The sequence below is a fragment of the Cavia porcellus genome, unplaced genomic scaffold (assembly GCF_034190915.1).
Source record: "Cavia porcellus strain 051 isolate PalLab524CR breed Dunkin Hartley unplaced genomic scaffold, mCavPor4.1 scaffold_9, whole genome shotgun sequence".
In the NCBI taxonomy this organism is placed as follows: domain Eukaryota; kingdom Metazoa; phylum Chordata; class Mammalia; order Rodentia; family Caviidae; genus Cavia; species Cavia porcellus.
The window spans coordinates 83,160,506-83,188,472 of NW_026947492.1; the positions used below are offsets into that span (position 1 = coordinate 83,160,506).

General features: G+C 37.4%; 1 protein-coding gene across 5 annotated transcripts in view; it reads right to left on the reverse strand.

Annotated features, from left to right (window-relative positions):
* Positions 1–6,371: 6,371 nt before the first annotated feature.
* The window catches only part of LOC100726918 (leucine zipper protein 2), a 433,952-nt gene continuing 412,356 nt past the window's right edge, over positions 6,372–27,967 (reverse strand). For 4 of the 5 annotated variants that reach the window (XM_063256769.1, XM_063256771.1, XM_063256768.1 and 1 more), the window contains 3 exons: positions 25,046–25,138; positions 10,506–10,583; positions 6,372–9,746 (listed from right to left, as the gene is read on the reverse strand). In XM_063256769.1, the coding sequence (XP_063112839.1) occupies positions 9,642–9,746; positions 10,506–10,583; positions 25,046–25,138 (276 nt within the window). In that variant the 3' untranslated portion in view covers positions 6,372–9,641. The remainder of the gene's footprint in view (positions 9,747–10,505; positions 10,584–25,045; positions 25,139–27,967) is intronic. The other variant, XM_063256770.1, reaches the window with a different exon arrangement.

Here is a 27,967-nt window from a genome sequence, read left to right on the forward strand (position 1 = left end):
CATCCAATTTTCTTCTAAACTCTGCCCTTGTGTCATCTTAGTGACGGCTGGGTGAGCCCTCCATGTTTTCATTTGGTTTGTGTTTGGCCCATTACACACTGGTCACATGAAAAAGAACTCACCAGGCATGAGAACATGAAGGAAGCTCATGCTGGGTTTTATTTTTACATTAAATGGGCAGATAGAATGGTCCATCAAGTGAGCAACTGATGGAGTTAATCTCCTATAGAGACTTAAATGAATTTTAGGCTTTTGAGAATCTTTAAAATGCATTTTAGTGCAGAAGTAAGAACAGTAGCCATCATTAGGAAGAGGAAGCTCAGAGAGAGAAACAAAGTGCTTAAAATATGGAAGCTAAAGTTGTACTGATCTTAAACACAGCAAATGATGCTGAACTATTCCTAGGACTGTAAATGTGGACACTATTGAAGCTCTTTCTGCTTTAGTGTCCCCAGCATAAAATGAAAATTTGACATGACTCTGCTCACTGGATGTAATAATTAGAATCACCGTCCTCTGTAGCACCAGCTGTAGAATAAGAACAGTGTAGTGTCACCCGCTGTGCTTGGCACTGAGGAAACGTCAGAAACCTGTGTCATATCTGTGTTCCTGGTTATCACAATGTCATCCCAGCAGGGCACTGAGTCAGGAAGTAAATGGCAGGGTCCAAGAAGTGCTCAAGGTCCCACCTTGCCAGGTTTTGAGATCTTTGGTGAGAGGTTAGATTTTAAACAATAGAAAAATTGAAAGGAAAAAGCAAAATGTCCTGACTTACATTTTATTCGCTAGGTCTCCTCTATTAAAGATTTCATCTAATTTCTTCTTTCAGAGCCCAATGGTGGGGGGGGCATTTTTAAGTTTTATTACTATTGAAATTTTCAAAGACAGCACCTTCACTGAACTCCAGTGACTCTAACTTCAGAGGCAGGAAAAGACCTGAGCTAATGTACTTAAGACATGATTCAGGCCCGTAGTCACTGATTCCTTATGTGTTGAAAACTGGTATTTTTAACCACTTTTCACTATGCTTGACCCTATCCAATTTGTGACTTCACAGTTCCTTGGCCGACAATGGAGACAGAAGCTTCTTCCAGGATGTTTTGTTTCTCTCTCTGAACTTCCTCTTCCTAATGATGGATACTGTTCTTACTTCTGCACTAAAATACATTTTAAAGATTCTGAAAAACCTAAAATTCATTGCCAAATACCATGGCTTCTTACCCGGAAGGGGGCAAATGAAATCACAGTTTAAAAAATTTACAGTGACATAAAAATAAATGATAAAACCAGTATCATCCCCAAAGGGCTGTTGCTATGGAGACCCTCGTACTGTTATTCTGCTCCCAACCAATGAGATAATTGCAGTTAGAATAACAGCCTGGTGTTATCAGCCACCAGTTACCATGTTCAGTATTTTAGTACACTGAGGCTGGAGGGTGAAACAAAGCTGTTACCCTCTCAACTAGGTACCCAATCTCACTTGTTGACTGCTGTTGTCAGACATAGGACAGAAATGTGAAGAAAAATAACTTTGCTTCTGCTGGTTAAAAGGTTGAAATATTTAAGGAATGGTGGAAAAACATTTCTTTGAAGACCTTGATAAACTCTTGGGATTCAACTCTGTGGTATAAGTGCCTGCCTGCTAAGCGTAAGGTCAAGATCTTGAGTTTGAGTCCCTGGTTTAAAAAAAAAAAAAAGGAAAAAGACCTAGATACAGTGTTATAAGGAAAAAATCTCAAAACAAGACAAATTTGCAGAACGAGAAAGATTCCATGTAACCACAAATAAAAGCAATTTTAAGACATAAAGAACAGTAATTACATAATTAGAATATCCTGCACGCTACAGGGGAAAATGCTATAGTTTGTATAGTTATAGCTTCACATTAATCGAAAAACAAGGTTGAGCCAGTGCTGTGTTTCTGGTGCATGACCCACGAATCTGATTGTGCGATGCCAACCCGGCTGAGGTCAGAGGTACACTGTACTGTAGCTACATTTCTAACCACGCTGGCTTCGGATTTTTGGTCCAAAGTCTGGTTTCATGTATCTTGGTGAATCATCTAAAGCACTGGTTTGCTCTAATTAATCATCAGGTAAACATTTCCAACCTAAAAACTGATGTGTTTGCTACAAACTCCTATGTTTGTTTCAAGTTCTTTTGTCATTCTGTTTAGAAAAAGACCCACCTCTGTTTTTGTCTCCTGGATTTCAAAGCAGACCTGTGCTGCTTTCAACTGCGTCTCAGAGGGTGATGTGTACCATTCCATCCAGTGCCATGCATGGTGGGCTCACCGTCACTCAAGCACCAGACACTGACCTGGTCTTGAGTGTCCGCCTGTGTGCACATACCTGCGTGTATATATGCACACCCGTGCGTGTATGCGCATGGGTGTTACCAACTTTAATTTTCAGGACATAATAGGGAAGCACTGGTGCCATTAGGGACAGCAAGTGCTCATTCAGTTATCCAGTGAGCATCCATCAAACACTCACCTGTTCCAGACTTTGGGTAGGGAATGATGTCAAACAGAAGGATCGGAGGCCAAGCAGTGGAAGGTCTCATGGGGCTGAGAGCTTGGTTTTAAAAATACTATGCTGAGTGCGGTGGCTTGAGAAGTGCATCATATATATATATATATATATATATATATATATATATATAGATAGAGAGAGACTGGATTTAAAATTACATATCATGTTTTAAAAAATCAGTGGGGACATTCGCTGGGGAACACAGGTGATACAAAATGGAAATTAGAAGACTACAGCTCAAACTGTAGCACATCTGTAAAGACAGCTTGTTGTTACATTAATTCCAGACTTTGTAATGAGCTACAGTTCCACAGAAATGATCACATTTTTGCTAAATTACAAAAAATAAAAAATAAAAAACAAACAAACTTTAAAACCCATCAGGACAGGATCTCTTCACCAACTTTTCTTTACAAAAAGGAACAGTCAGAAAGAGCGAGTGCCCGAGGTTTGGAAATTTTGAACTAAAGATAAGGCTGAAAGGGAAAGATAAGAGTTCTTTCCTCCACTGGGAAAAAGTGTATTTCAGAAGTGAATGTGTGGAATGATTTGTGCCTCAACAGCTGACATGAAGCTTCATTTTGCTTAATATTTTATTAGTCTTTTAGAAGTCCCTGCAAAACTAGTATTGGGGCATCTTGCATGTTTCAAACTTGGAGCACAGAACACAGTCTAGTGTGCCGAAATATGTCCTGTTTGCCACAAAAATGCCACTGGAGCATGTAATTATCCTATTTCTATATCTAAAAGCTTAATTTGTAGAGATAATGGTTCCAAATTTGTTGTTTTAAGATGATGGTTTATAGCCTTTGCTACATCTTACTAAAATTATTATAGGAGCAAATTATGATAAATTTCTCATATTTCCCTGATCTCGGTCCTTATTTAATAAGATTAAATAAGAAAAAAGCTGTGAAAATAATTGCAATTTCACAAAGTGATTGGGAAACAAACAGAACCTCAGAGTTGTAATTAATATTTATGACTCACAGAGCAGACAGAAATGAAATAATTTCAGGAGGAAAGGTGTGTGCTAATATTGAGTGATTAAATGAAGAGGGATTTGGAGTCTCTGCACAGGAGTTTTTAAAAGTATCTACACCATGTGCTATGTCTATCCTTGGTATTGACTGACAGCTTTGTTTTGCCATATTTGACTGTATTCTTCCCCCCCCCCCAAAGAAAGTAATAAGCACTAAGGAGTAATAAAATCCAAGATGTGTAAATTTTGTTGTAAAAAAGAGAGGGAAAAAAAAAAAGAAAAAGTGCTCTAATGGATATAACAGCAAGTGTCTTTGGGGGTGTTAAATAGCTGACTTTATCAATGTTTTTGGAACATTGAACACAGCTGTTTGCAGTCTCCCTGTTTGAATGTCCACCTTGTGTTCTTTGATACTGTGATTTGAGGAACTATTTTCAAGAAGATAGTGTGTAATCTACTAGCAGGTAATTTCTTACTGTTATGTTTTTTTGTTTTGTTTTGTTTTGTAGTTCTGTATTGCGTGTACCCTTACGCCACTTTGGTTTGTTTTGTGTTTTGCTCTTTTTCCTCTTAAATAAAAAAAAAAAAAAAAAAAAAAAAAAAAAAAAGTATCATCAACAGATCTTAACTCATGTATTTAAAAACATGTGTTCAACATTGCAGTGTCTAGACCAATGCAACATTTTTCTCCAAATAATAAAACTTTGATTAAGTTTCTTTGTGAGCAAGATGACTTCTATCTTCGACCCATTCAGAACAGCCCCCACCCCACCCCAGCACACAGGGCAAAAAGAGACTGGATATGTGTCCACTTCCACAAGCAATATGACTTTCTTACTGGGTACTTTGAAACACATTTGTGTGTAGTAGTCATCTTTAAAACCAAAGCAGTGCTTTTACATTGACATTTTGGTGTATTTATAACGGTGTAGATATCCTTGGATTGGAAACTGCTTGTTATTATTAGATGCTTCCTCTGTGACTTTTCCATATACCTTAAGTCAGTACATGAATGAAAGTGCTGTCATTGTCTTGAAGCGTGCCAATTTGTTACTTCCAGAGCCCTGGAGGAAAGAGTGAAGCCCAGAGAGGCCAGTCAACTGTCTGAGGTGAGACAATAGAACATCAGGTGCTAGCATCCTACCAAACTCCTGTTGAAATTTAATGATAACTTTTCTTTATTAAAGATCAGGAAATTGAGCAATCCAGACTGACCTCCTTAGACATTCTTTTATCTCTTCAACAGCCTTAGGTTCTTTTACTAACAGACGAGTTCACGTGCGATAAGCCTAAGTGATGAGGACACTGACACTACAGGTGCTGAAGTGGGCTGTGCAGTAGCCAGCAGCTTTCCTGTCTCAGGGCTGTAATTCCCAGCAGCCATGACTTCAGGAGGAGATTTAATTCAGTTTCAGTTTCAGAGGGTTCACTCTAGGATTGGCTGTTCCAAGGCAGAAACGGCCTGGTAGGAGGACCCAGGGGAAAACAGATGCCCACCTGTTGGCAGGCAAAAGCCAGAGAGAAAGGAGGATGCAGGGTAAGAATCCAGGCTTCCAGCTCACACTCCACTGACTGACCTCTTCTGACCTCACTGTGCTGCCTAATAGCAATGTAGCTCTGAATTCATCTGCATGTTAATCTCCAGATTGTAACACACCCATGTGGCCACTTCTCCTTCCAAAAGGCCCGCCTTGAAGCACATAGGACTTTGGCAAGGGGACATTTTATTTCTAAACCATAACAATACCCATTTGAGTGTTTCAGAGCTGCACACCAGTTAAAGACTGAAAGCCTGGGTGATCTGCCCTCATGTACAGCAATGGTTTGCTCAGTGACAGAGTTCTTCTTTAACAGTGGTCCCAAAACATTTAGAGCTGCATCTACTATGTATAAGGTGCATTTTAAATCTGTTTAGATATGTTGAGAGGTGCAAATACTTACTCATTTCTGTGTTCCATTTACCTATGGTGCTCAGTGATCCACCTCCTGTACAGACCTGGCACCTAGGGTCCATGGCCTGCACTAGGGAGCCCGAAAGTGTTCATGGCAGGCAGTACCAGGCAGGCTTTCATGTGCACACTGCGGTATTCACACAGAAGCGAGGCTGTCTAATGAGTAATTTCTTAGATTGCTCCTGCCCTTATGTGGCGAATTACTGTCTCTATTAAAGTGAGATTCATTCAAAAATTCCCTCAACAGTGAGACGTCTACTTTTGCCTAAAATCATAGGCAGAGTTGCATAAACTTTTCACAGAAAGGCAAAGGAAAAACAGTATAAGAACAAACTAACAAAAATGAAAAAAATACATTCATTTTCTTCTGCTATAAGATGGCTTGTTGGTCCTGTTGTCATACCAGAATACACTCTTGTCATTTGCTTTGCTTATTTTAATGCTGTTTAAACTCCTGAATTAACTCATTCTACCAATATCTTAGCACAGTCCACATGGCAGCTACTTCTCAGCGCTTGCATGTGACTTCTGAGACTAAGGCCATGCTAAATAACTTGATACGATTATTCCACCACGTATGTTTATATTAAAACATCCCATTGTAACACTTAAATACATGTACCAATTATCTGTCAATTATGAATAAAAACTAAATTAAAAACAGACAAATTTCCTACCATCACGTCAACTCTACTTTAAAAAAAAAAAAAAAAAAAAAAACTAAATTAAAGTGTATATATGTTTCTGGAACACTGTCAAAGAGATGGAAGAAATTTCTAGGAAGAAATTTCAAACCCCTATACTTAGAATTATTTTAATGCTAAGGATTTCTTTCTGAATTAGCTTCTGGAGAAAATTGCACATTGAGGTTTTGAGAACAAACATTCACTGAACAAAATAGGCCATCTTTCCACACATTTTATTCTTTAGTACTTGTCCATTAATTACATAATGCAATCCAGATGGATACACAGTTTGGGGAGATTTAATTAAGACTGTACACACGAGTAGGAAAATGTCCCCCAAATAAACAAGTTTGTGTTTTCCATACTCTTAAATCCAGCCAGTTTGACCTATTCTACGATGTCAACAATCATTCTGATCTCTGCTGTAGTTAGTGCTAATTACTGTACCTGAGCTATAAAAATAAAAGTTTCCAGTATAGCAAAGTTCACAAATATTGTTTGAGTCCAGCAATCTCTATTGTCCATCTAAAGCAGTAAATGTCTCCTCCAACTATGTATAACCATTTCTAAAGTTGAAGCTGAGAATGTTTTACAAAAAAGATTTGTCACTGAAAGAGCATTATATTGTTAAATATCTGCTTAATCAAAGGAAAAAAATTGGAAACCTAGTATTTTTAGTAGCCAGATATTTGAGATTACAAAGGAACCCACATCCAGGCGAGCGGCTAAAAATTTTCATTTTTCTTTTGAGCATGTTTGCACTGGATAGACAGCATTCACTCGGGTTTTACACATTTTAGGGACTGAGTCGATATACACAGTTAATGTGCACACAAAAAGACAAGATTCAAACTAAACTTCTAACATAGAAATAAACATGTAGTGTTTGTTCATCATTGAATAATACCCAGAAGAAATTATATTTCTTTTACTTCTTATGTTACCTATATTTTTAAAAAATTACTGTGTTGAAAGAACAGTTTTATATTCTCAAGAAGAATTCATAGTTTGCAGGGTGTATGGTCCTGTAAGGTGTATTCATTACACGTACATAATAGAGTTATACTACCTGTCATCAACAGTTTGGCTGATAATTTTCATATGTTTCATAAGTGAATAGTTGGGGTATAAGTGTTAATTTCTCAAAAACAACATTTACTTATATACCTAGTTGTTAAAAGAAATAATAAGAAATGGTACCTGTCTTGAAATAAATACCATGCTTGTAAAAAAAAAAAAAAAACTTTTAAACACTTCAGGTCCTATTTTAAAATGAAGTATTGAGGGGGAAATGAATTTATTTAAATACAGATGTAGATTATACCACAGAAGAATGCTGTATTAGAGTCTGCCAAAAATATTTACAAGGTTCAAGGAAAAGAAAAACACGAGGGTGTTTATTCAGCAGTGTTACCGTCACATGGAAGGCCTGGAGGGCTTTGCTCACTGCAGAAAACCCACCACACTGCGGCCCTTACAGAAGAAATTGGAAGTGCGCGTGCGGCAATCTCAGCAGCCAAGGTCACTCCTACTAATACCTGGCTGGAAGCTGAGGCCAGCACCAAGAGCACTGCCTGTCACTTTAGAGGACAAAGGTAACTTGTGTTCATCTCCTGGTGTCTCAATAGATTTAGTATCAAAATAGTTGAACAAACTTTTCTTTTCCTGAAGTGTGTACACATTTTTTTTGTGCACTCTGTATTAAAAGGAACTCACAGAATATGTCTTTAAATATGAAAAAAAAAAATGTGTGCAATTTCTGGTTTCTCTGTGGCAGGGGGGATTATGCATTACACATACCAGAGTATGTGCTGGGCAATCCTTATATTTATATATCATAAATGGGAAAAATAAATTATGCTGATTGAGAGCCCATTTGATTATGCCAGAAACTGAGAAAAGTGAGTTAATTATATGATCATGTTCTGTGTGGGATAGGAAATCATTAGACCTACACAAAAAGTAACTGCAAACCAAAGTTCTTAAAATTGCCTAATACTAAGCCACCCTCTCAGTTTCAGTGCTGTCTCATGACAATATGAAATGCCTCCAGTCACACTGCCTTGCAGAGAGATGGAGATAAACTGCCCTCAAGAACCACGTTGGCCAAGAGGAAAGTGAGGGCCAGGCCAACAGCGGGAAAGTAAAACTAAATTAAACCCAAATTGTCTGCTTCTCTTTTGTGAATCTCTGGATTGTTCAGGGCTTCTAGGAAGAGGGAGAAAAACAGGAATTCAGAGCCTGGAAACATTCCATCTCGTACCGTTTTATGTCCTTTAGAACTGGGGAATTCTCAGCAGAAAATTCAAATTGAACCTTTTTTTTTTTTTATCGTAATTACCTGTATTTCATCTGAAATCTATGAGGGTTTGCTATTAAAACATCTTTTTCTCTGGAATAGACTGTTATATAAAATACACTAATAGAGGATTTTGAACTAAGTCAGTGGAATTGCTATGCAAATACAACACAATACTCCTTTTACTGCTAACAAAATTTTCTAATTCTCCAGGCATTAGGCTGAGTTACATATTTCACTGGGATCAAATGTATGCCATCCTAACTCAGAATTTAACATATTGAGTACAGATTTCATTTGCTTATTTTTATTTACTCACTTCTAGATGACACTGGTACAAATGAGTTTTGTTAACTACCAGGTTCATTTAGCAAAATCAATTTATGTATGGTCAGTTTGCAAATTTGTAATTTCAAATCTTTTTCTATTCTATTACACAATTCTGTACCAAGACTAATGTTCAGCATTTCAAACAACTCAATTCCCAAATTAAAGTAATTATAGTAAAGTACATAAAAGATGTGACCACAGGATGCAGCAGAGAAAAATTCAGCTGTGTCATAACTTGATCATTTATCCAGGTAGTTTGTCTGCATCACCCCAAATATTTTTAATGATTTTCATTAGCTGCTTAAATACTTACCAGAGTTGCACTGTCATAACTTAGTAAATTATTGTTAAACATAAGAAAAATGTTGAACACAACATTAAGAAAAGAATATAGCAAGGTAGGCAGAATTTTACATTTGAAATATGGTAGTCCTAATTTGCATATGGCACCAAACCTTAAGGATGTGGTTACAAATTAGATTTTAAGAATACTGAAGACCGGAAGCATTTTTCCTTCAGCTGATCTAAATAACTAGGTCATAGAAATACTAGCATCCAAATGAACAAGAAGAAGAAAGTGTTACAATGCATTTTAGTCCAAAATAAAGCAACTTATATTTAGCAATTTAGTGATGATGGTAAAATATTTCTGACTGCATAAATCCATTTCATGGAGGTTATTGCTTAAGGATCATAATTGGTCTGGGATCTTTTGGAAAGTTTCTGGACTACTTCAAAAGTTAAGTAAAGTTGTGAAAAAATTGCATGCTTTAGAAACAGTATTTCCCTCAAGCCTGTAGTCTAAAAAGAATATGAAGATGACAGCAAAGGGACGTTTGCAAAGCAGTTTTGTGGTGTTTACAGTATTTTTTCTTCTCTGGGAGCTGTGCCTTCGAAGCTGGTTAACTGTTTTTCTGGGACTTTCTTCATCTCACATTCAGAACAAGGAGGCATTTGCAATTTCTGCCAAGCAATATAGAAAAGATAGTCAGAAACCAAATGAAACACAGTGTAAGGTAAAAATGCAAATCCTAACAGCAGAAAAATTAAAATTCACATATCTCAGTGTGTACCTTATAGAAAACTAATGACACCCAGGGGAATAGGTAAAGTTATTAAATCCTCCACTGAGTGACAATTTATAGATATGTTTAGTCTAAAAATGGCAAATTTGAAAACGATTTTGAGAAAACTGCAAGGAAACTACTCTTTTCTGATGAATGTCGGATAGAAACCTAGTTTTAAATATTAAAACAATTTTATTAATTTGTTTTAACAAATATGTTAGCTGTTTTTGATGGCAATACTTTCAAAGCATTATCCTGCTGTACTGATCAAATAGTTTATGTGAAAATTCAGAACTAGGCTCTCGACTTGTGTTTTTTGCTATTTTGGAAAACACATCCTTTTTCCCCTTCCTCTACCACTTCAAATCTTCTCTAATCTCTTCTATGTAATGAGTTTTATTTGTCTGTTTAGTTCAATTTTGCATTTTGGATTAGGATGGGTACAGGAACAGGAATGCCTCACACAGTGAACCAAATGCATTATTGGCAGACTCAGGGGTACTGCAGTACAGAAGATCAGAGGCCCAGGGTGAACGGACCATCCTGGACCAGCCAATACAACATTCTGCTCCAGAAAGAGCAACACAGAAAAGCTTCATTCAAGGGACCCAAGCAATATTTTAATGTTATAAAAATAAAACAGATGAAAAGTTACCTGTGGGACTGGCTTTGATTCTGCAGTGGCATTTCTTGCAGAATTTTCTTTGTTTTCCATTGAACAGGTCTTTCCCTCCTACAAAAGAAGCAATTAAAACAGATCTGTGACTTTAAACAAAGAAAACCAATTTAAAAAAACAAACAAACAAACAAAAAAACTATTTTCAGTTCTTTCTATAAAGAAGAAGTACAAGTCTTCCCAATATCCCCCCTGGGCAAGCCTGAATGTTGGGGATCAGATTTGGAGTCTCAGAAGCACTTGTGCTGATTCCACTGAAGAGCAAAGTTGTTTCTGCTTATACCTCTTTGGTAACCATGGCAAGGCTGGTGGACATGCAGAACACTGACAGATGACCAGAGTAGGAAAAGCCCGCAGAACAAGTTCAGTGTCAAGCCGTGTTGTCTACCCTCAACTTAGTAGTTACTAACAGACAGTTATTAGAGTCCTGCAATAGCACATTCACTTTTCTAAGTTTACAAGTCAACATCTTCTCTGTGCTGGACGTTAAGAGATTTATGAACAGGACTGTGGTGATGATTCCATACAAAGATTGCTCAAACACGCCCTCTTTAATTCCCACTTCCTCCACTGAACTTAGGAATGTGTGGCTGTTATAGAGGCATTCATTAGTCTTTCTCTTCTGGCCATCATAGGATGTGGCAAAGTAGCAACACATTCTCCCCTTCAGTTGCCTGACAAGTTAGCTATGGCAACATCTACAAGAAGACAGATTTTTAATTTCAAATATTTGATGTTCAACCTTCAGAGTTTTTTTCCATAGGTCCATTACTAAATTAAATTTTACAGCTGTAAGAACAATGACATGAAATAATTGACTGATAACCTTTCTTTATGTGAAAGTTATATACCGCTTACCATCTGAGTGTGATTAGTTTCCAATCACAAGCAAGACATCTTAGAATTTTATCACTTCTGTGATTACACAACTCCTCAACCCTAGACAGAGTAAAGCTTGAGAGTACTCTATTTCTATGCATACAGCCAAACAGAAGAAGGAGGAGGAGGAAGAAGAGGAGGAAGAGGAGGAGAAGGAGGAGGAGGAGGAGGAGGAGAAGAAGGAGGAGAAGGAAAAGGCTATCTGCTGTTATCATCACCATCTGTAGATTCAGTGTCCCAAAAGTCAGTGGACTTGAATATTGGGTTACCTCAGCCTTCAAAAACAAAACTTCCAAATTATGGCAGCAGACAGTCCTTTGAGTATGTGTGTAAGGGAATAAACTAAATTCCACAAAAGCCATTTGGTGTAGTCTCTCTCTCAGAGACCAGAGGGCTTATATCTTTATGTCCTTCCTGGATTATAAAATAAAGCTCACTCTCGCAGTCTAGAAATGTCTCTAAAACAGATTTGACTTTATAAATTCATCCTACAAAATCCAGTGAAATAGAGACAAATGGTAAAATATGATCCATATAAGATCATTCCATGGTCTATAGAAGGGTAAGTCAATGAAAACAGCACGCAGGAGCCCTCATCAGTTACTCTGTTGCTCAACATCCCGAGCTGTATTGGATGTAACAGCCACCCCCTTGTGGTTCTTCTCCATTCTTGGCCAGAAAGTTTGCAACTGCGCAGCCACTCACGTTTATTTACTTCCTAGGGAGTCGTAGCACCTTAGCCATATTGTGAACACCCAAATGTCATGGAGTAAGCAGTTTGAATTATAAATCCTTGAGGATCACAAATCTATAATACAAAAAAGTATTATGTGATTTTTCTGTTTTCTCAACTCTCCTGCAGTGTCTTTGTAAAGAAAACATTATTGCACAATGAGAAGCTTAGCAAAAACTTGTGTACCCTATAAACATCCTTCTGATCAGGTATAATTTCAATGAAGAATGGAATTCCCAGTCAAGAAAGAGGAGAAAAAAAGTCAATAGGAAAGATTGGACAGCACCCACATTGGAAGCCATTATGAACGGGCTTCCCCAGCAGATCTGATTTGAACCAATAGGTATTTGCAAACCTGGGAAGTTTTTACCACAGAGTTTTCATTGCTGAGAGATGGAAGAAGGGAGGAAATTCTAGCCCATTTTGTCAAATAAGTGAGACGTGACCTAAGGGCAGGACTTTCAAACTCACCTTGATGAACCATTATCAAAGCTCATTAGAAAAAAAAAAAAAAAAAAAAAAAAAAAAAACAAAACAGAAATAAGAATAAATTGTTGTCCTGTGGTCCCTAAAACGCCCCTAACAATCAGCGAGCTTTTATCACTCACAGGCTTTCTTTACCGCATTCCTCCAAAGGACTTGAGGTAGATATTGATGTTAAATTTCTATTAACTGTTCAAGGTACAATTGGAAATAGAATTCTGTCTCTTAGAAAGACACAAAAAGTGCTCCTTCATGTAACTAAACACATTAAAATTATGTTTAAATCCATGAGATCAGACATTTATGTTAATAAAATGACCAGATTTTTAAGTTTAATATGATTAGTTATGTGGGTATGGATAAAGTAGTCAAATTTTCTCAATCTCATTTTGTAAAATGAGAAATAGTTTTAGAATTATTAAATAGTAAAGTAAGTTACAGCACTTCCCTCAGGGTCTCTCAGGGTAGAGAGGTTTCAATGTGCTGTGCGTTGCAGAAGCAATGACAATGATGAACATAATGGGGAGCATGAGAGGTGATGGCTGCAGCAGGTGGAGGTCATAGGTCTCTCAGCCCTTAGTAAAGATGCAGGAGCTGCAGCTCTATGAACAGCTGCAGTGCATGGCCAAAATCAGGGATTATTACAAAACCTTTGGCTTCAAATAACACATACTTTTGTATTACATGCCTAACAAACAATTCACTGATTCAATTATGTCTTATACAGGCTTACAATATTTTGCTTCTTTACTGTGCATCTCTCCTTCCCAAAGAAAACTCAAATTAAAAGCATGGCTAGTTGGTTAGGCTTGTGGTTTTAAATGTTAACAAATACAATGGCAAAATCTAGAAATACTATTCTGTCTTCTGCACAATCAGAAACAAAGTTAATCAAATCTAATAAACAGAAGTGGTAGGGAATTAAGGCTATTATCACCTTGCTGGGGTGTCATGGTTTAAGTCTGTGGCCCCCGACCTCATGAGTTTGCATTGTGTATTCGTGATGGTTCATTGTCTAGTGCTTGGATTGATGGTGTCAGTGCTCCATCCACATAGAGGTGGAACCGGGATGTGATATAATGGGAGGAAGAAGGTATGTCTTGCTCTTTGCTGGTTCCTGTTTGCTGTTTTGGTGGCTGCCATGAAATGTGGCCCAGCCATGCCTGCGTACCTTGGAGCCAACTGAGTGTGGACTGAAACCTCCAAAAACTGTAAGAAATAAACCTTTCCTTTCCCAGCTTTGCACTTCAGGTATTTTGTCTCAGCAACGAGTAAAAAGTAACTAAGACACTGCTTGTGGTGCTCCATGTCTACAATCCCTCTGTGGGAGAGACTGAGGCACAAGGATTAATAGCTGGCAGCCAGCCTGGATCATGAAACAAGACCCTGTCTCACAAAAGAAGAACGAGCTACTATCACATATCTAAAGGACTGTCCTGAAAGAAGAAAGACACAATCTGTTCTCTGAAGGATATCCCTAAGATGAGAGGGAAGTTAGAGTGGGAACAAAGGAAATAATCCCAGAGCATGTGTCTCTAGTAAAATTCTGATATCATGCAAAAATGGCAAATCTTCTTATCCTGCAGGAAATGTGTGAATTCAGTGGTCTTCCAGGCTCCTGATAGAGTCCATAAAATTTTATGGAATAGAATAAATATTTACTCCTCAAGTTTCAAATGTTGTGTCTATTTTTCTGGCCTTGATGATAAAGCTTTACTTTCAAATAAACTAGAGGAGGAAGTATTTCATTCTTTTAATCACTGAAGCAACTTCCACACTCTTTCTGTATCTTAAGAGAGTATATACTGACAATGAAGTGAAGAAAGGTATAACAAAATTGAACAGAAATATTTATTTAAAAACTGTAAAATAAAGTTCTTATTACCATATTTTACCCATTTAAATGTTAACAGAAATCTTGTGGATTTATAATATCAATGATAATTTAATAATGAAACTAATTTAGATATTTTGAGGAAATAGATGTATGACGTGTTCATTTTTCCTCATTGAAATCAAGAGAAGTGAAATGAGGAACAATATTCAGTGTGTGGAATGAAAATGTAGCTTTTGGTAGAAAGAACACGTACCCACCAAACAGGGAGACCTGGGAGACAGACCGCATATCCCTCATTAATAAAATATGCAACATGTTGGTTTACTAAATCTCACACATTTAGAAGAAGAGCTTCTGAAAGGTAACGCATCCCGTGGGCATTCTGCTGACCAATGGACTGATCCTTTGATGTGTTCACGGTGAGAGGTGCTACTTGGAGGTGGGGCTGGTTTGGAAGAGGTTTGTCACTGGTGCATACTGGGGATGGAATATCTCCTTTCTCAGCTCCTCTCTTCTCTGTCAGCACATTGCCTGCCATGCACTGAGAACCTTTCCTTAGCCAGGCCCTTCCACCATGGCATTAATTTGTGTAGAAAGACAATCGGGGACTGAACTAAAGCCATGTGTCAAAATCTCTCTCTTTCTTTAATTTGAGATTGTTTTATTTTACCCAAACACCAGAGTAGTTGACTATAGGTGAGAATGATGTTTACCATCCAGGATAATTGATACTGCACTGAAATACTATGCATAAAGTTGCTAGATAGTGCAAAGTACTGGTTCTGTAATCAGAGCACTTGATATCAATTTCCCTTCACTTATGTTTTGATAAACCTGTAAGCTGTCATTCACCTCTTTGGGACCTAGGTATCAAACTCATCATATATCTAATGTACAAAAGAACAAGAATTGTAGAATTTTTATGAGGAATAAAAGAAAACAAGGAACAGGAAGGAGAGAGAGAGAGAGAGAGAGAGAGAGAGAGAGAGAGAGAGAGAGAGAGAGAGAGAGATCATATGCATTGTTACTACCGTGCAGCATCTCTGGTATTATTTATCTAACAAGCAGGAGAAGTGTTTGTTGCTATATAGTAATTTGTGAGGTCCCACTTTGGAAACACATATTGCATTAACTTTTTATATGCATCCACAGTAAAGCACTGCCATTCCCATAGCATTGAGGAACAATGAACAATTGAACAACAGTTTGTTGATCCAAAGCAATAATAAATAATCATTAAAACGATGCACAATTGTTTTTGTTAAACATAGAAATAAAAATTATACATTTTCTCACAGCATTTTGCAGTGGAATTTTCTTTTTTCTCAGATAAAGTTCTCCCTTTCATAAGGCCATTGCTGAAATATATATATGGAGGTATTTGGGGAAATATTTTAGTAATCCAAGGACTGAATTTTCAGAAACAATGAGCCAAATAAACCTCTCTCTTTAAATGTGTCAGATTATTTCTAAAAGCATCAAAAATGCTGTCTGCCATGAAAATAAAATGTTTGCAAATATAAAGATGATATTTTATGATATTCATTAAAAGAAATTTGAAATCCTATAATAATATTATATAAAATGTTAATCACATAATTACTCAAAGACTTGTGAAACAGATAGAAATAGAATACAGTAAACTCATAATATATTATCAAATTTCAAAGCACAATGACAAATTGACAGACAGTAAGACATTGCTTTGATGTTTTCCTTGGTCTCAAAATAACAAATAAAACCTACTTATCTACCTGCCTATATTGCCATATATGCAATTATTTTATTTTTATCTAAATTGTTATATCATTCTTCCTCCACCTCATCCTCTCTTCATTTTACCTCTCTTTTATACGCCGTTAAGTCCTCTTAATATGTCTCTGTCTCCTTGTCCCTTTTCCTCTCTCCCTCCCTCTCGATCTTTCTCATCTTCCCTTCTTCCCTCTCTTTCTGATTCTTTTTTTCTCTTCACTTTTGACTAAGAATATAGCTGATTAATCTTTTTTTTCAGTTGATACATTTCCATCTACATATTCTATTCAGTTAGTACCATACAATTCTTATTCATCTGTGTGCTTTGGCCAATAGGGCAAAGCATTCATAAATAAAAAGATAATGTGTGATTTGGAACACTGCCTAGAAACTTAAGCTTTCCTTCATGATCAGTTTGACCTCAAGTGATTTTACTTATCAGAGGAAAATATTCATTTCCCTTCATGCCTGTCCAATTAAACAATATTGCACTTGGGGAAGAACAGAGATTTAACGAGTCATAGTGAATGATGGATTAATTATAAAAAGGAATTGTTGTCTGTCTTGAAAGAATTTTAAATAGGAGTCTTGGGAACTGCATAAAACAGTACAAAAGCTAACACTGATCTTGAAAACACATCTTCACTGCAGTTAAACGATATTCAACTTGATTATTAAAGTATATAAGTCTAGAAATTCAAGTAATGTAATGTGCAGATAGATTGAGCCCAAAACAGAACACATTCAGCTGCTTTGCTACTAAGCTAACCCATCAATTACACAGGAACTCAGAGAGGGGCATGGCAGGCCCTGTGACTTATTAAATGGGACAAGCCACGGGCACATCTTTATTAGATCAATTGAAATCTCTCTCTCTCTCTCTCTCTCTCTCTCTCTCTCTCTCTCTCTCTCTCTCCCCTTTTCAGTAGTACATTCACACACACACACACACACACACACACACACACACACACAAACATCAAGTTTGCTGCACAGATTTGTCCATGAACCTAACAAGGTGCTACATTACAACCACAAAAACAATGGAGATCACAATAAAACTATGTAGTGGACAGAAGTGTCCTAGTTCCTGATGTGTATGGAAAATAGCACAGGTTACCATTATGGTGTGGGTAGAACTCCTGCACTGGGACATTCTTACTTATCATCAAGAACACTACTGCAATGTGGAAACAACAAGCTTTGTTTGCAATCATGCACAAATTAGTTCAGAATCTCAGCTCCATCTTCTACAATTTGTAATAATGTAGGTAGGTGGATACTGACTGAGGAGCCTGGATACTATTGTTTTACAGCAGAACAAAACTGCACAGTGACCACTGATTGACACTTGTCAAGTCCTCTGGCTTAAATAATGCCTAGAAGATTAGTAAAGCATGCTCCTTGGTGTATGTGGGTAGTCACGAGAGGTGAGCCTGTGTAATATGGTCCCTAACCTGTTCCTTTGTTGCCCGTTCCATCCACCATGTTTTCCTGTGCAACCTCACTACAACGTTTCTCTTTCAGAGACAGTTGACCGTGGACTGAAACCCCTAAAACATTAGACAAGATAAACCTCTCATCCTTTAAACTGCAGGTGTAGATATTGTATGTCAGGGACAACAAAGCTATTACAAACACTAATAACAAATTTTGGGGTTGTCAACCTCATATTTTGACACCAGTTAAGAAGATAAATCAATGTATTATGAGGACACAATAGATTAAAAATATTCCAGAGTCTATTTTCATCTACAAAAATCTCATTGGAAAACTCAGATTTTTCACTTAGCTGTAATCTTATTGAAACGTTTCTTAATTCAATTTTAATTTCTTTACATCTCTATAGCATTTAAAGTGTTATCATAAGGCAGCACTTGCCTGTGAATACTGATAGAAAAATACTATTTTCTTCTCATTTCCTATTCATAAAATGAGTGTAATAATGCTTACTTTCATTATGTTGAAATTCTAGGGAAAGGGGAAAATATAGGTAACACAAAAAAGTAACTAGAATAAAGGTGTAGCCCATTCCAGGATAGAATTTCTCTATAATTTATTTTTTTTTTTTCTGAAAGAACATAATTGCTACATATTTCAGGCTGGTCTTCACCTCAGTACATTGACGACGCTGTTTGCCTGTGGGCTGGGGTGTGAGCATGTGCCCCTTTGCCCAGCAATGATTTGAATATTTGTTGCACTCTCCAGCTTCAGCAATGGTATTCTAACCGCCAAGGATGTGGAGCCCTTGGAAAGCTATTCAGTTACGACTCCCAGTCCCCAGGTGGGATTTACTTTCTAAGAGGCCTAGATGGATGCCATGTATGTTCCATATCCCATCAGAATGAAATGACAGCTATCCCAAAGGAAACGAGATCTCAGCACATATGGAACATGCCAGGACTTGATTTAGGACTTTACACACACACACACACACACACACACACACACACACACACACACACACACGAGATCATGATTTGAGAAATAAATGTATTTTGGAAGAATTATATTCAAATAATAATAACATGGAACGGTTCCTAATTAAGTATCTTGCACATATTAGATTTGAAATTCTCATTCTCCTTCCCTTTCTTTAGCTTTCTCTTGCTTCAATCAAGATTTTATTAGGTTATTAATGTTTGTGACTCAAGAAACTATAAACGTTGATATTCAGTCACTTCGATTTTATTCTTTTTTGCCAGCGTATTGATTCTGTTCACTGGAGAATCTTGACATTGCCAAAGAATTTATAATGCCCTCCCTCCTCCTGCGCTCTTTCTCTTTTCCTCCTTCCTTCTTTCCTTTCAGGTCTTTCCTTCTCACTCTGTCCTTCCAGCGGTCAGTTTAATGTTCAGCATTACTTCCTTTGGGGTCTTCCCCTCAGACCAGTGGAATGTACTTCTCCTCATGTCAGGGTGGCTCATGGATGCCTGGCCTGGGAACTGGGGCTGCCCCCTCACTCATACTCTCTGGCATTTCCCCGCTCTGCTTCCTGTCTGAAGTGAGCTAGGAAACTTGGCTGTTCCTTGCCTTTCTGCATGGTTTCTCTGCCTTGGATTCAGCTGATCCCAGCTGAATCTTGGAGGCAATCAAATCTCTCCTCCCTTAAGTCGCTGGTGTTAGGTGCCATATTTCAGTGATGAGAAAGCTCACTGGCACAGCCCTGCTTCCCAGTCAAAAGCCATATTATCCAACGACTACTCTATCATGAGTAACCTAGCATTAAAGGTTATCTTTCATTATTTCCTTATAAATTATGAAACATTTTAATGTCAGTGTTAATATTCCATTTGGAAATTATTTATGAAAACAAATTTGTATTTCTAGAATGACCTTTTTAAAGAAGCTTGATTAACACTTATTGGAGTGCTCACAAAAAGAAAATACACTCTTTGCTTTTTTGTTTACTTTTAATTATGCTCTATTTCTGCTCTCAGAAATAAAGAATAAATCTTTATGCATTAAAGCCGAGATGTCAAGTCTTTTTCTGCATCTCTGACCCTGCCATTCGCCATAAATTTGTTGTATTACACCTTTCGTTCTACTTTAGAAGCACACTTAGTTACTTCTCTGATGGACTTTCTGTAAAGTGCTAAATTAACTGAGCAAAACTTGTAGAAATGCACAACTGGGCAATCTGCAAATATACCAGGAAATATCTGTGACTGACACAGAAATCTGCCTCTCTTTGATATTTACTAAGTGGGCAAAACCACAAACTAAGAACAAATATGCTTAGGATATTAAAGCAGAAAAAATGGACTTAAGTACCAAGTCACTTTTATCCTTAAATGCACTTTGGCTAAATTTTTCAGTGATTCAAACTTTATATGCAAGTAAATCTCATATTTGTGACAGAAAAATTATTTGAGAAAACGGTGTCAGAGGATTGAAAATGAATAAAAAGCGATGTGAAAATGATTGAAAACAATGAAGTAAGTGAGTAAAAATGTCACTGAGTAACAGCCAGGATCGTGAGAAGGCTGCACAGGCTGGAAGGGAAGCCTGCCTCACATCCAGGGCCCCTAATTTGAGTTGGTGTCACTAAGCCAATCAAATTCTCTCTCCGAACAACCAATGACTATCCTCAAACTGCTTACTATCCTGTTCAAAATGGGAATCTTTTATAAACAATCAAAATTCAGCCAAAACGCCTCATGTATAAAACAAGTACTATAGGAAATCCTTAAAACAATGTCATTACCTATCTTTTGAAGAGAGAGTAGAAGTGAATCTATTATTCATTTATCAAATTAAGTGCTGTCTTTGGATCTTCTTGTTAGGACAATATTCTCACAATATATTATTTGTTTATATATTATTTAACTTTTAAAATGTTTAAATTAACATAATAAGCGTTAAGATTCCTGTACATTTCTGAAAAGAAATTATAATTACTATCATCGATTGGTAAAAGTGTTATAAAAAGATAAATAGATTCATATTTAATGGGGAAAACAGAGTTTTTCCTTTGGATTTTCTGCCACACGTTCAACCTCCAGGGCCATAATAGCTCCTTTGAAGACTGCAGGAATAGCACAATCGAGGCTTCCGAAAGCCTGGCCTTTGGGATGCCACCACTCCTCGGGACAGGCACAATGGGGCGTGGCTTCTCTGCAAACCCTGTAAACTGTGAGCCCGTTCTGGTCACATGTCACACACTGAGATCTGCATAGAACAGCACAGCCTAATGGGAAAGCTGGCATCATTTTCAGTCTGCAGCCTCGGGATTTATGTTCGGCACATTTCCCTTCCCAACACTTCGTGTTTAGAACACCCCTGGCTCAGGAACTCACCTGTCTGGAGCACGTTAAGGAAACCAAAAAAGGCCACTAGATCTGCCTACTGAGCATTACTGCTAATGGCTCCGCACATCCAGAGAAATGAGGTGTTTGCTGCCTACAGGAACCAAAAACACTGCAAAGCATATTTCACTGAGCATTACCTTTCAGTCCTTAAGTGAGAATTAAAATGTTCAATGTTTTTTATTCTGGAAATGCTTTTAAATAATAATATGAGGCACATTTGCAAGCTGCAGGAGAATGGAATGGAGTTGGTACACCCTTCACTTTCTCAGAATGATCCAGTGTTACCACTGAAACAGAGCTGCTTCTGAAATGACTTAAGTGCAGCCCATACTGATAGCCCAGTATGATGTCAAACCTTTAGTGGTGCATAGCAAGTCTTCTAAGTCTGGTGAAAACCTGACTGCTGGAGCCAGAAGGCATTTTTTCTAAGTACCCTTGCTTGGAAGTACCCACATGGAAGATAGGCAGGCAGTGCATCAAAACCAGAATACGCATGCCCTCTAGTTCCAATTTTGAGTCTTTAGCCATAGAACATTGTAAGATATTAAAAGAGGAAAAAAAATATGAAAACCAATGGTGGGTAGGTGAATATAGCTGATCTAACAGGTTTAATCAAAATTCTACAAGATATGAGTGCCCAAGTGTGTCAGAATGTTTGGCATGGAATGTTGATGAAGACAATCTGGGGAGGGGGCTTACTGAAATCCCTCACATTCCTGCACCTTGCCCAGACATATGGATTAATCATGCCTCCAAGAAGAACACACACATTAGCAGTTGTCCTGGCTGCCTGGTGATGCACGGTCACAGTGGAGCATGAAAACCACAGCTCTGCTTCACTTTGATAAGAGCTCTGAATAATCGAATCACTTGCCAGAGTGACAGTGTTAGAAAACAGCAAAATCTGTATGCAATACACATTTCATGTAATTTTCACATTTTATCTTGTTACTCAGTCTCAACTCTGACCAATACATGTCTAACTTTTGCTATCTAGTTACTGAAAGATAATTCTTCATGAGTTTGCTAACCATTGTAAAAGCTAAGATGATAATGCTTTATTTTCTGTCCCCTGCCTCAAGAGCTGTTTTTCATCAATGGAACATTCACTACCCCTCCCAAATACTTCTTCTAGTTCAGATAGTTTTCATAAAGTCCATTTTTATACTTGGCTGAAATGCTTTTTTACTGTTTTCATCAGCTGTGTTTCCCTCTGTCCTGCTAAGTACAGGCTTCTTCCCAGAACGAAAGAATTCAGTAATATTTAGCTACTTTATCATGCACTTTATTTCCTTGTATAAATCATAGTACCTCAGATATAGTTTCCAGTTGAAGGTAAGTCACAAAAATATATTCCTTCAATTCATAATTTCTAACAAAAATTTATAGAATGTACATATGGAAAATACTCTGTGCCATCTCAGTCAAGTTAGACATTCAATAAAATACATCAAGATGGATCTTGAAATTCTAGCTTGATATACAAACAAGTGGAAAGTATTTTCATATTGCTGTATTGAAACTCAATATAATTAAGCCAATCATAATATTTGATCTAAAGTAAGAGGAATCCAAAAACAATAGCTTTCATGGATACAAAGATCCTTCTGTTTCCCCTCCTGTAAGTTAAGGAAATCAGTAGAATTAGGCTCTTAGCACTAAGGAGTAGTGTGACAGAACTATAGAATTCTCAGTTTGTAGGACAACTCTTCTGCAGAGCTGTATAGTTTGAATCATCATAGTTTATTAGCTCTCTCTAGGAAGGTTATCATTAATTGTAATCACAAAGCAGGTCCTTGAACAATATCACAGTCCTATATCAGCACAAATATATATATATATATATATATATATATGCACATGTATCTCATATAGTCATATGTATACACATGCACATATGCATATTGTAAGATATTCTACAATAAATTAAGCACTCTAAGTTAGAGCTGTGGTATTTCAACCACATTCATGTTACCCAGAACTTTTCTCAGTACATACCACCTTTAAAATATAATGTAATGGAGAAAATGTAAATAAAGTATTGCTGAATGACATCCTATAGGGATTATGTCTTATTTAAAACAATCTCCTTAAAACTATGATTCACAGCCCAGGAATTTCAGGATTACTTGGATTTGAGTAGAGTCATTCTAGCCATTTGAAAACAATACAAATTTTACTTAATTCTATGTATTTCTATAGAGTAGTCTTTCAAAAGCTAAAGTTATCAAATCCTTTCCATAAGAAGCCCATTGTTAGCAAAAGTGGCCTGTACTTTAGAATCATCTGGAAAAATTTAAAAATGAATGCAAGTGATGTCTGGTTATGGGATGTTGAGATAATGTTTCTGGAGTGCACCTTGCTGAGAGTATTTCTCACGTGCTCTCTAGGCATTGGTATTCCAAAGACAAGACCAAGAAACACTGGTCCCAGACTTGTACCTGATCTTCACATCTGTCCCACTTGTTTTTACTTCTTATAGCTGGTTGATTTCACTCATTTCTGGGATTTTCCTTGCCTATAACTGTGACTGAGTCTTCCTCTCCTAACACTGAGGTTATCTAGTTCACCAGAGCTGGAAATATTAGGTTTAGGAAGCACAGACACTGCACACAGACATCCACTCAAAGACAGCATCCACATTCCAGCTGGAAGAGGCATGGTTTGGAAGGAACTCAGAGCAGAGTCAGTTCCAGGTAGCAGACACTTCTGAGACTTACAGAAGGAAACAAGTGAGGGCAGATGAAAGCCACTGAGGTTTGAAGAAGAGAGAAAACAAACACACAAAAAGTATGATTTTGAATAGTCCTAAGTCCAGGGAGAAGAGTAGATCAGAATGAACCTTAGCAAACCACACCTTGCTGTGCAGTTTTGCTTCTAACGGTAGCATGGTTTTATGCAGTTTCTGGATGAAATAAAACTATTCATGAAAAACTAACCACTATGTGTTCATCACTCAAGTGAAAATAAAAGTTTGGGAAGGCCCATGTCCCTAATTCCAAACAAGAGTTCTTACTTGGCACTCTGCCGTACTTCACTTTTAATCCCTATTTAAATTTTGGGTAAATAACCACTATCTGAGGTCTGTTCCTCTCCAAACTGCTTGCTTTTCTCCTGCTTCTGAAAATGTGCTCACATTGTTAAAGATCTATCTTTCCTTTGATCTAAAGTAAAAATATTCTTTCTTACCTAAAGACTTTCTGACTCTTGCTTCCCTGAGATGGATTCTGTAGAGCATTTTATTGCTACTTCAAAGTAATTTCACTTTTTAAATGGTATAATTTGGGTCCATGTTTCCTTACAGAACAGGAGTGAAGTCAGGAGTATGGAGGGATTCATTTTCTTAAATCTCCTTTTACAGCCAGGAGAATCAATTTTTTTTTTCTATTCTCTCTTGTTTCTGTTTAATAACTACCCACTTCCTTCAGAGTCTGATCTTTTCAGCAGGCATTTTCCATTTATGATTGAAGCCTAAGTTTGAACTTCTTCACACAATTGTAATTTCTTGCATCTTAAATCAAAGCATGAGACATCTGTGAGCTTAATTATACCAAACTGAAATTTCCAAGAATTAAAATTTGATTGTACCTAGCATGAATGAAAACAATCACAAGGCTTAAATTCCATACTTCCTATTATCATTTGAAGGCTGTACATCTCCCTTTTTAAAAATACATCACTGTAACACTGGATTTATTTCTATTAAGTATACAACACTGCAAAATCTCATCTTGTGAGGTTTTCATTCATTTGTTCTCATATTTTAACATGTTTCTGTTTTGTGTTATGTAAATAAGCATAGTGGTGGGCCTATGGTTTTTGTCTCTAACATCTCCTGGGCATAGTTCTGCTAAGGATCTGCTTGCACATCCTAATAAGAGAATGCATGCCTATTTTCTATCTAAGGACAATCTCAAGGCTTCGATAGCAGATGCTACACACAAGTGGAAAGTTTCATGGGGGCATTACCTAAAAATATTAAAACACTATGTCCTTGTTTCAAAGTACTTTACATTACTCTTACATCTTGAGAGTCACACGCAGTGGTAGTTGGATTTCCTTCTTTGGTTGACTCCACTTGAGAGCTCTCCTTGTTTCCTGAAACACTTTGCTGAGGCTTGAGGGAAACAGAAAAAGAGAGAGAGAAAAAGGTCATTAAAAATCAGAGGAACAGACTCCCGCCACAGAGTATGGTTATGGTAACACATGATACAATGGCAGCCTTGCTCTGAGAAAAAAAAAAAAAAAAACACCATTTTGCATATACTGGAGATTCTGGAAATTGTGCCCTTAAGTTCTTTACTGTGAAATTCAATGAAACAGTGTCTACTCAGATTTGCATTATATATCCGATGAGATTACAGTCCCACTGAAAACAGTTACTTTTTAAATGGTAAGAGTATATTTCAAGGATTCTGGTCCATCAAAAGCTAGGAATTCAGGGGCTGGGGATTTAGCTCAGTGGAATAGGCGCCTGCCTTGCAAGCAGGCAGTCGTAAGTTCGATCCCTGGTACCGATAAAAACGAAAACCACAACAACAACAAAAAAAAAAGCTAGGAATTCAATCTCTTCTCTTCAAATACAAATCCCTAGGGTATCTGAAAAACAAATGCCTGCCTCACTATTGTATTTAAGAAAACTTGACTTCCTCTGTTTCACAGGATTATTTTTATACTGTTGCCTCACTAACCAAGCTTTGCTTTATACCTCTGAGAATCTTAAATATTTTTCTTGAATTTATGCCTTTCAGAACATATCATTTAAAACAGGAAAAATTTCGTAGCTGCCACTGTAGAAAAACACTGCAACCATTTCATGTATGTGTCAGGGTATACAGACAGGTCTAAGTTTCTCCTTTCAAAATTTACGGGTTACTAGGGAAGAATTAATTCAAATTTGGGATTTATTCCTTATTCCATAAGGGCGCTTCTGATAGACACAAAGTTCATTCAGAGGATTCTCCTTCCTGAGTCTGGAACGCTGACTGTGGTGCATCACAAGTGAGAAAGAGATGGAGTTTCTAACAATGAGGACCCAAAGAGAAAGGCAAAGACAGTGTGGTCAAAGGGCTTAAAACTTGCTCATGGCTGTTAATTATTGTACTGCCCACATAGCATTTACCTAATTTTCTTTATATTTAATTTAAATTTGCAATCCAGAAGGCCACTAGTGTTAGCATTCCCCTCTATTCTTTGCTCTTTTGTTTCTTTCTAGACACTAACCTCTGTCCTGTCTTGGTATCTTCTCTAGTAGTAAAAAACAAAAAAACAAAAAAAAAAAAAACAAGATAATGAGCAAGCACCATTTCTCCTCTCTTACCCTACCAACTCTCTAAGGAAGCCTTGGTGCAAGCATTTCAATGAAGCCAACAAACAGACCTGCTCAGTGTGAGCCGCCTTTGGTGGTTACAAAGAGCAGACAGGTGCTGTTTCTGTCTCCCCAGAGCTGATCAATGTGTCATCCAAATCACTACAGCACACCTACAGCACACCGAGCACAAGAGAACGAAAGCTGACTCCTGTATCTTTTGAAAGGATGAAGACGTTCTATGGAGCTCAGTAAGATGAGGAATGGGGTAAAGAGATCTTCAATAATGTACTCCGAATGACTCAGGGATAAACTAGGAGGGGAGGCCTGCTGAAGTAAATCACTGAAGAAAACACACAAAAGAAGAGTCCACTGTTGGCACATAGGTGCACTCAGTAGGAGTACAGTGAATATGAAAGATGCTGAGAAGCACAGAGCCACAAGACTGAGCTGCAAAAACTTACACTGAACGTCCTAGCCAAAAGGGATTCCTCAGCATGTGCTCAAAAGGCTTCTGACCCAGGTAGGGTCCTGTATGCATTTGTGGCAGCAGTGTGCAGTCAAAAATGGCACAGAAATTAGGGTCATAAGAGGAATGAAGAAGCAGTTAATGTAACCAAGAAAACAGTGATGATGTTGCTGAGTTAGTAGAGACCAAGCATTGATCGTACATTGAGAACCTTTAAAGTTTAGAATTGATGACACTGGAGGAGCTCTACAGACCTAAAGAAGCTGGAGAAACATGTTTGGAGTGCAAAGAGTGATTTTATACCATCAACAGAGAGTTTGAAGCACTCCAGCCTCCCAAATGGGTAGGTATTATTAGATAGTGATGCCAGGAAGAAAATCACTCTTAGCAAGAGTCAAGGAGCTATTTTTTCCAACTAAAATCTACTGAACCCTCACCACCTGTCCGCCCATAACTTTTAACTTAACAGATGCTTTGAGGAAACAAATTACAAAGAATAAAGGGAATAAATAAACATGAGTATTAAAAACGAATTTCCCCTGGCAGTCTCAGCAAGAACCACAATTGTAAACACAGGAAGGGTAGACTAAATGCGCTAACAGGAGAGAAAGAATTTCAGGGTACTTTTTTCTGTTAAATAATTAAATAACTGAATAAGTAGTCCCAGAATTGCTCTCTAAATTTATTCTAAATTGCAGTACTAAGGAAATAGAAAACATAGCTACACACAATCACAATTATTATTGCTGAATGGTGCTATTCTGTCTTAATGTTTTCATGCATGGATATCATATACTGCCCAAATTGCAGCATCCAAGACATTTATTCTGTGTTTTCCCAGGTAATATAAAATGTTGCCAAACCTACATATTTTCTACCCTAACTGTACAGGTGCACATCTCACATAGTAGAGTAGGAAAACATGTGTTCTTTGAAGTTTTTGGCAGAATTCCATTTTGGGTTTTATAGATGCTATGATGAATATCAACTCCTTTGGCACCATAATGTCACTCCTTCTTGTCACTGTTTTCAACATTTATCCCGAACAGTGCATCAGGAGCTCCTAAAGGGAAGATGCAGGTCCTTAACTGCTGCCTCTGCGTATGTGATGAATAAGGTTCATACATCCTGTGTCACCATTTACTTTCACATCTTTTCTTTCATCATGT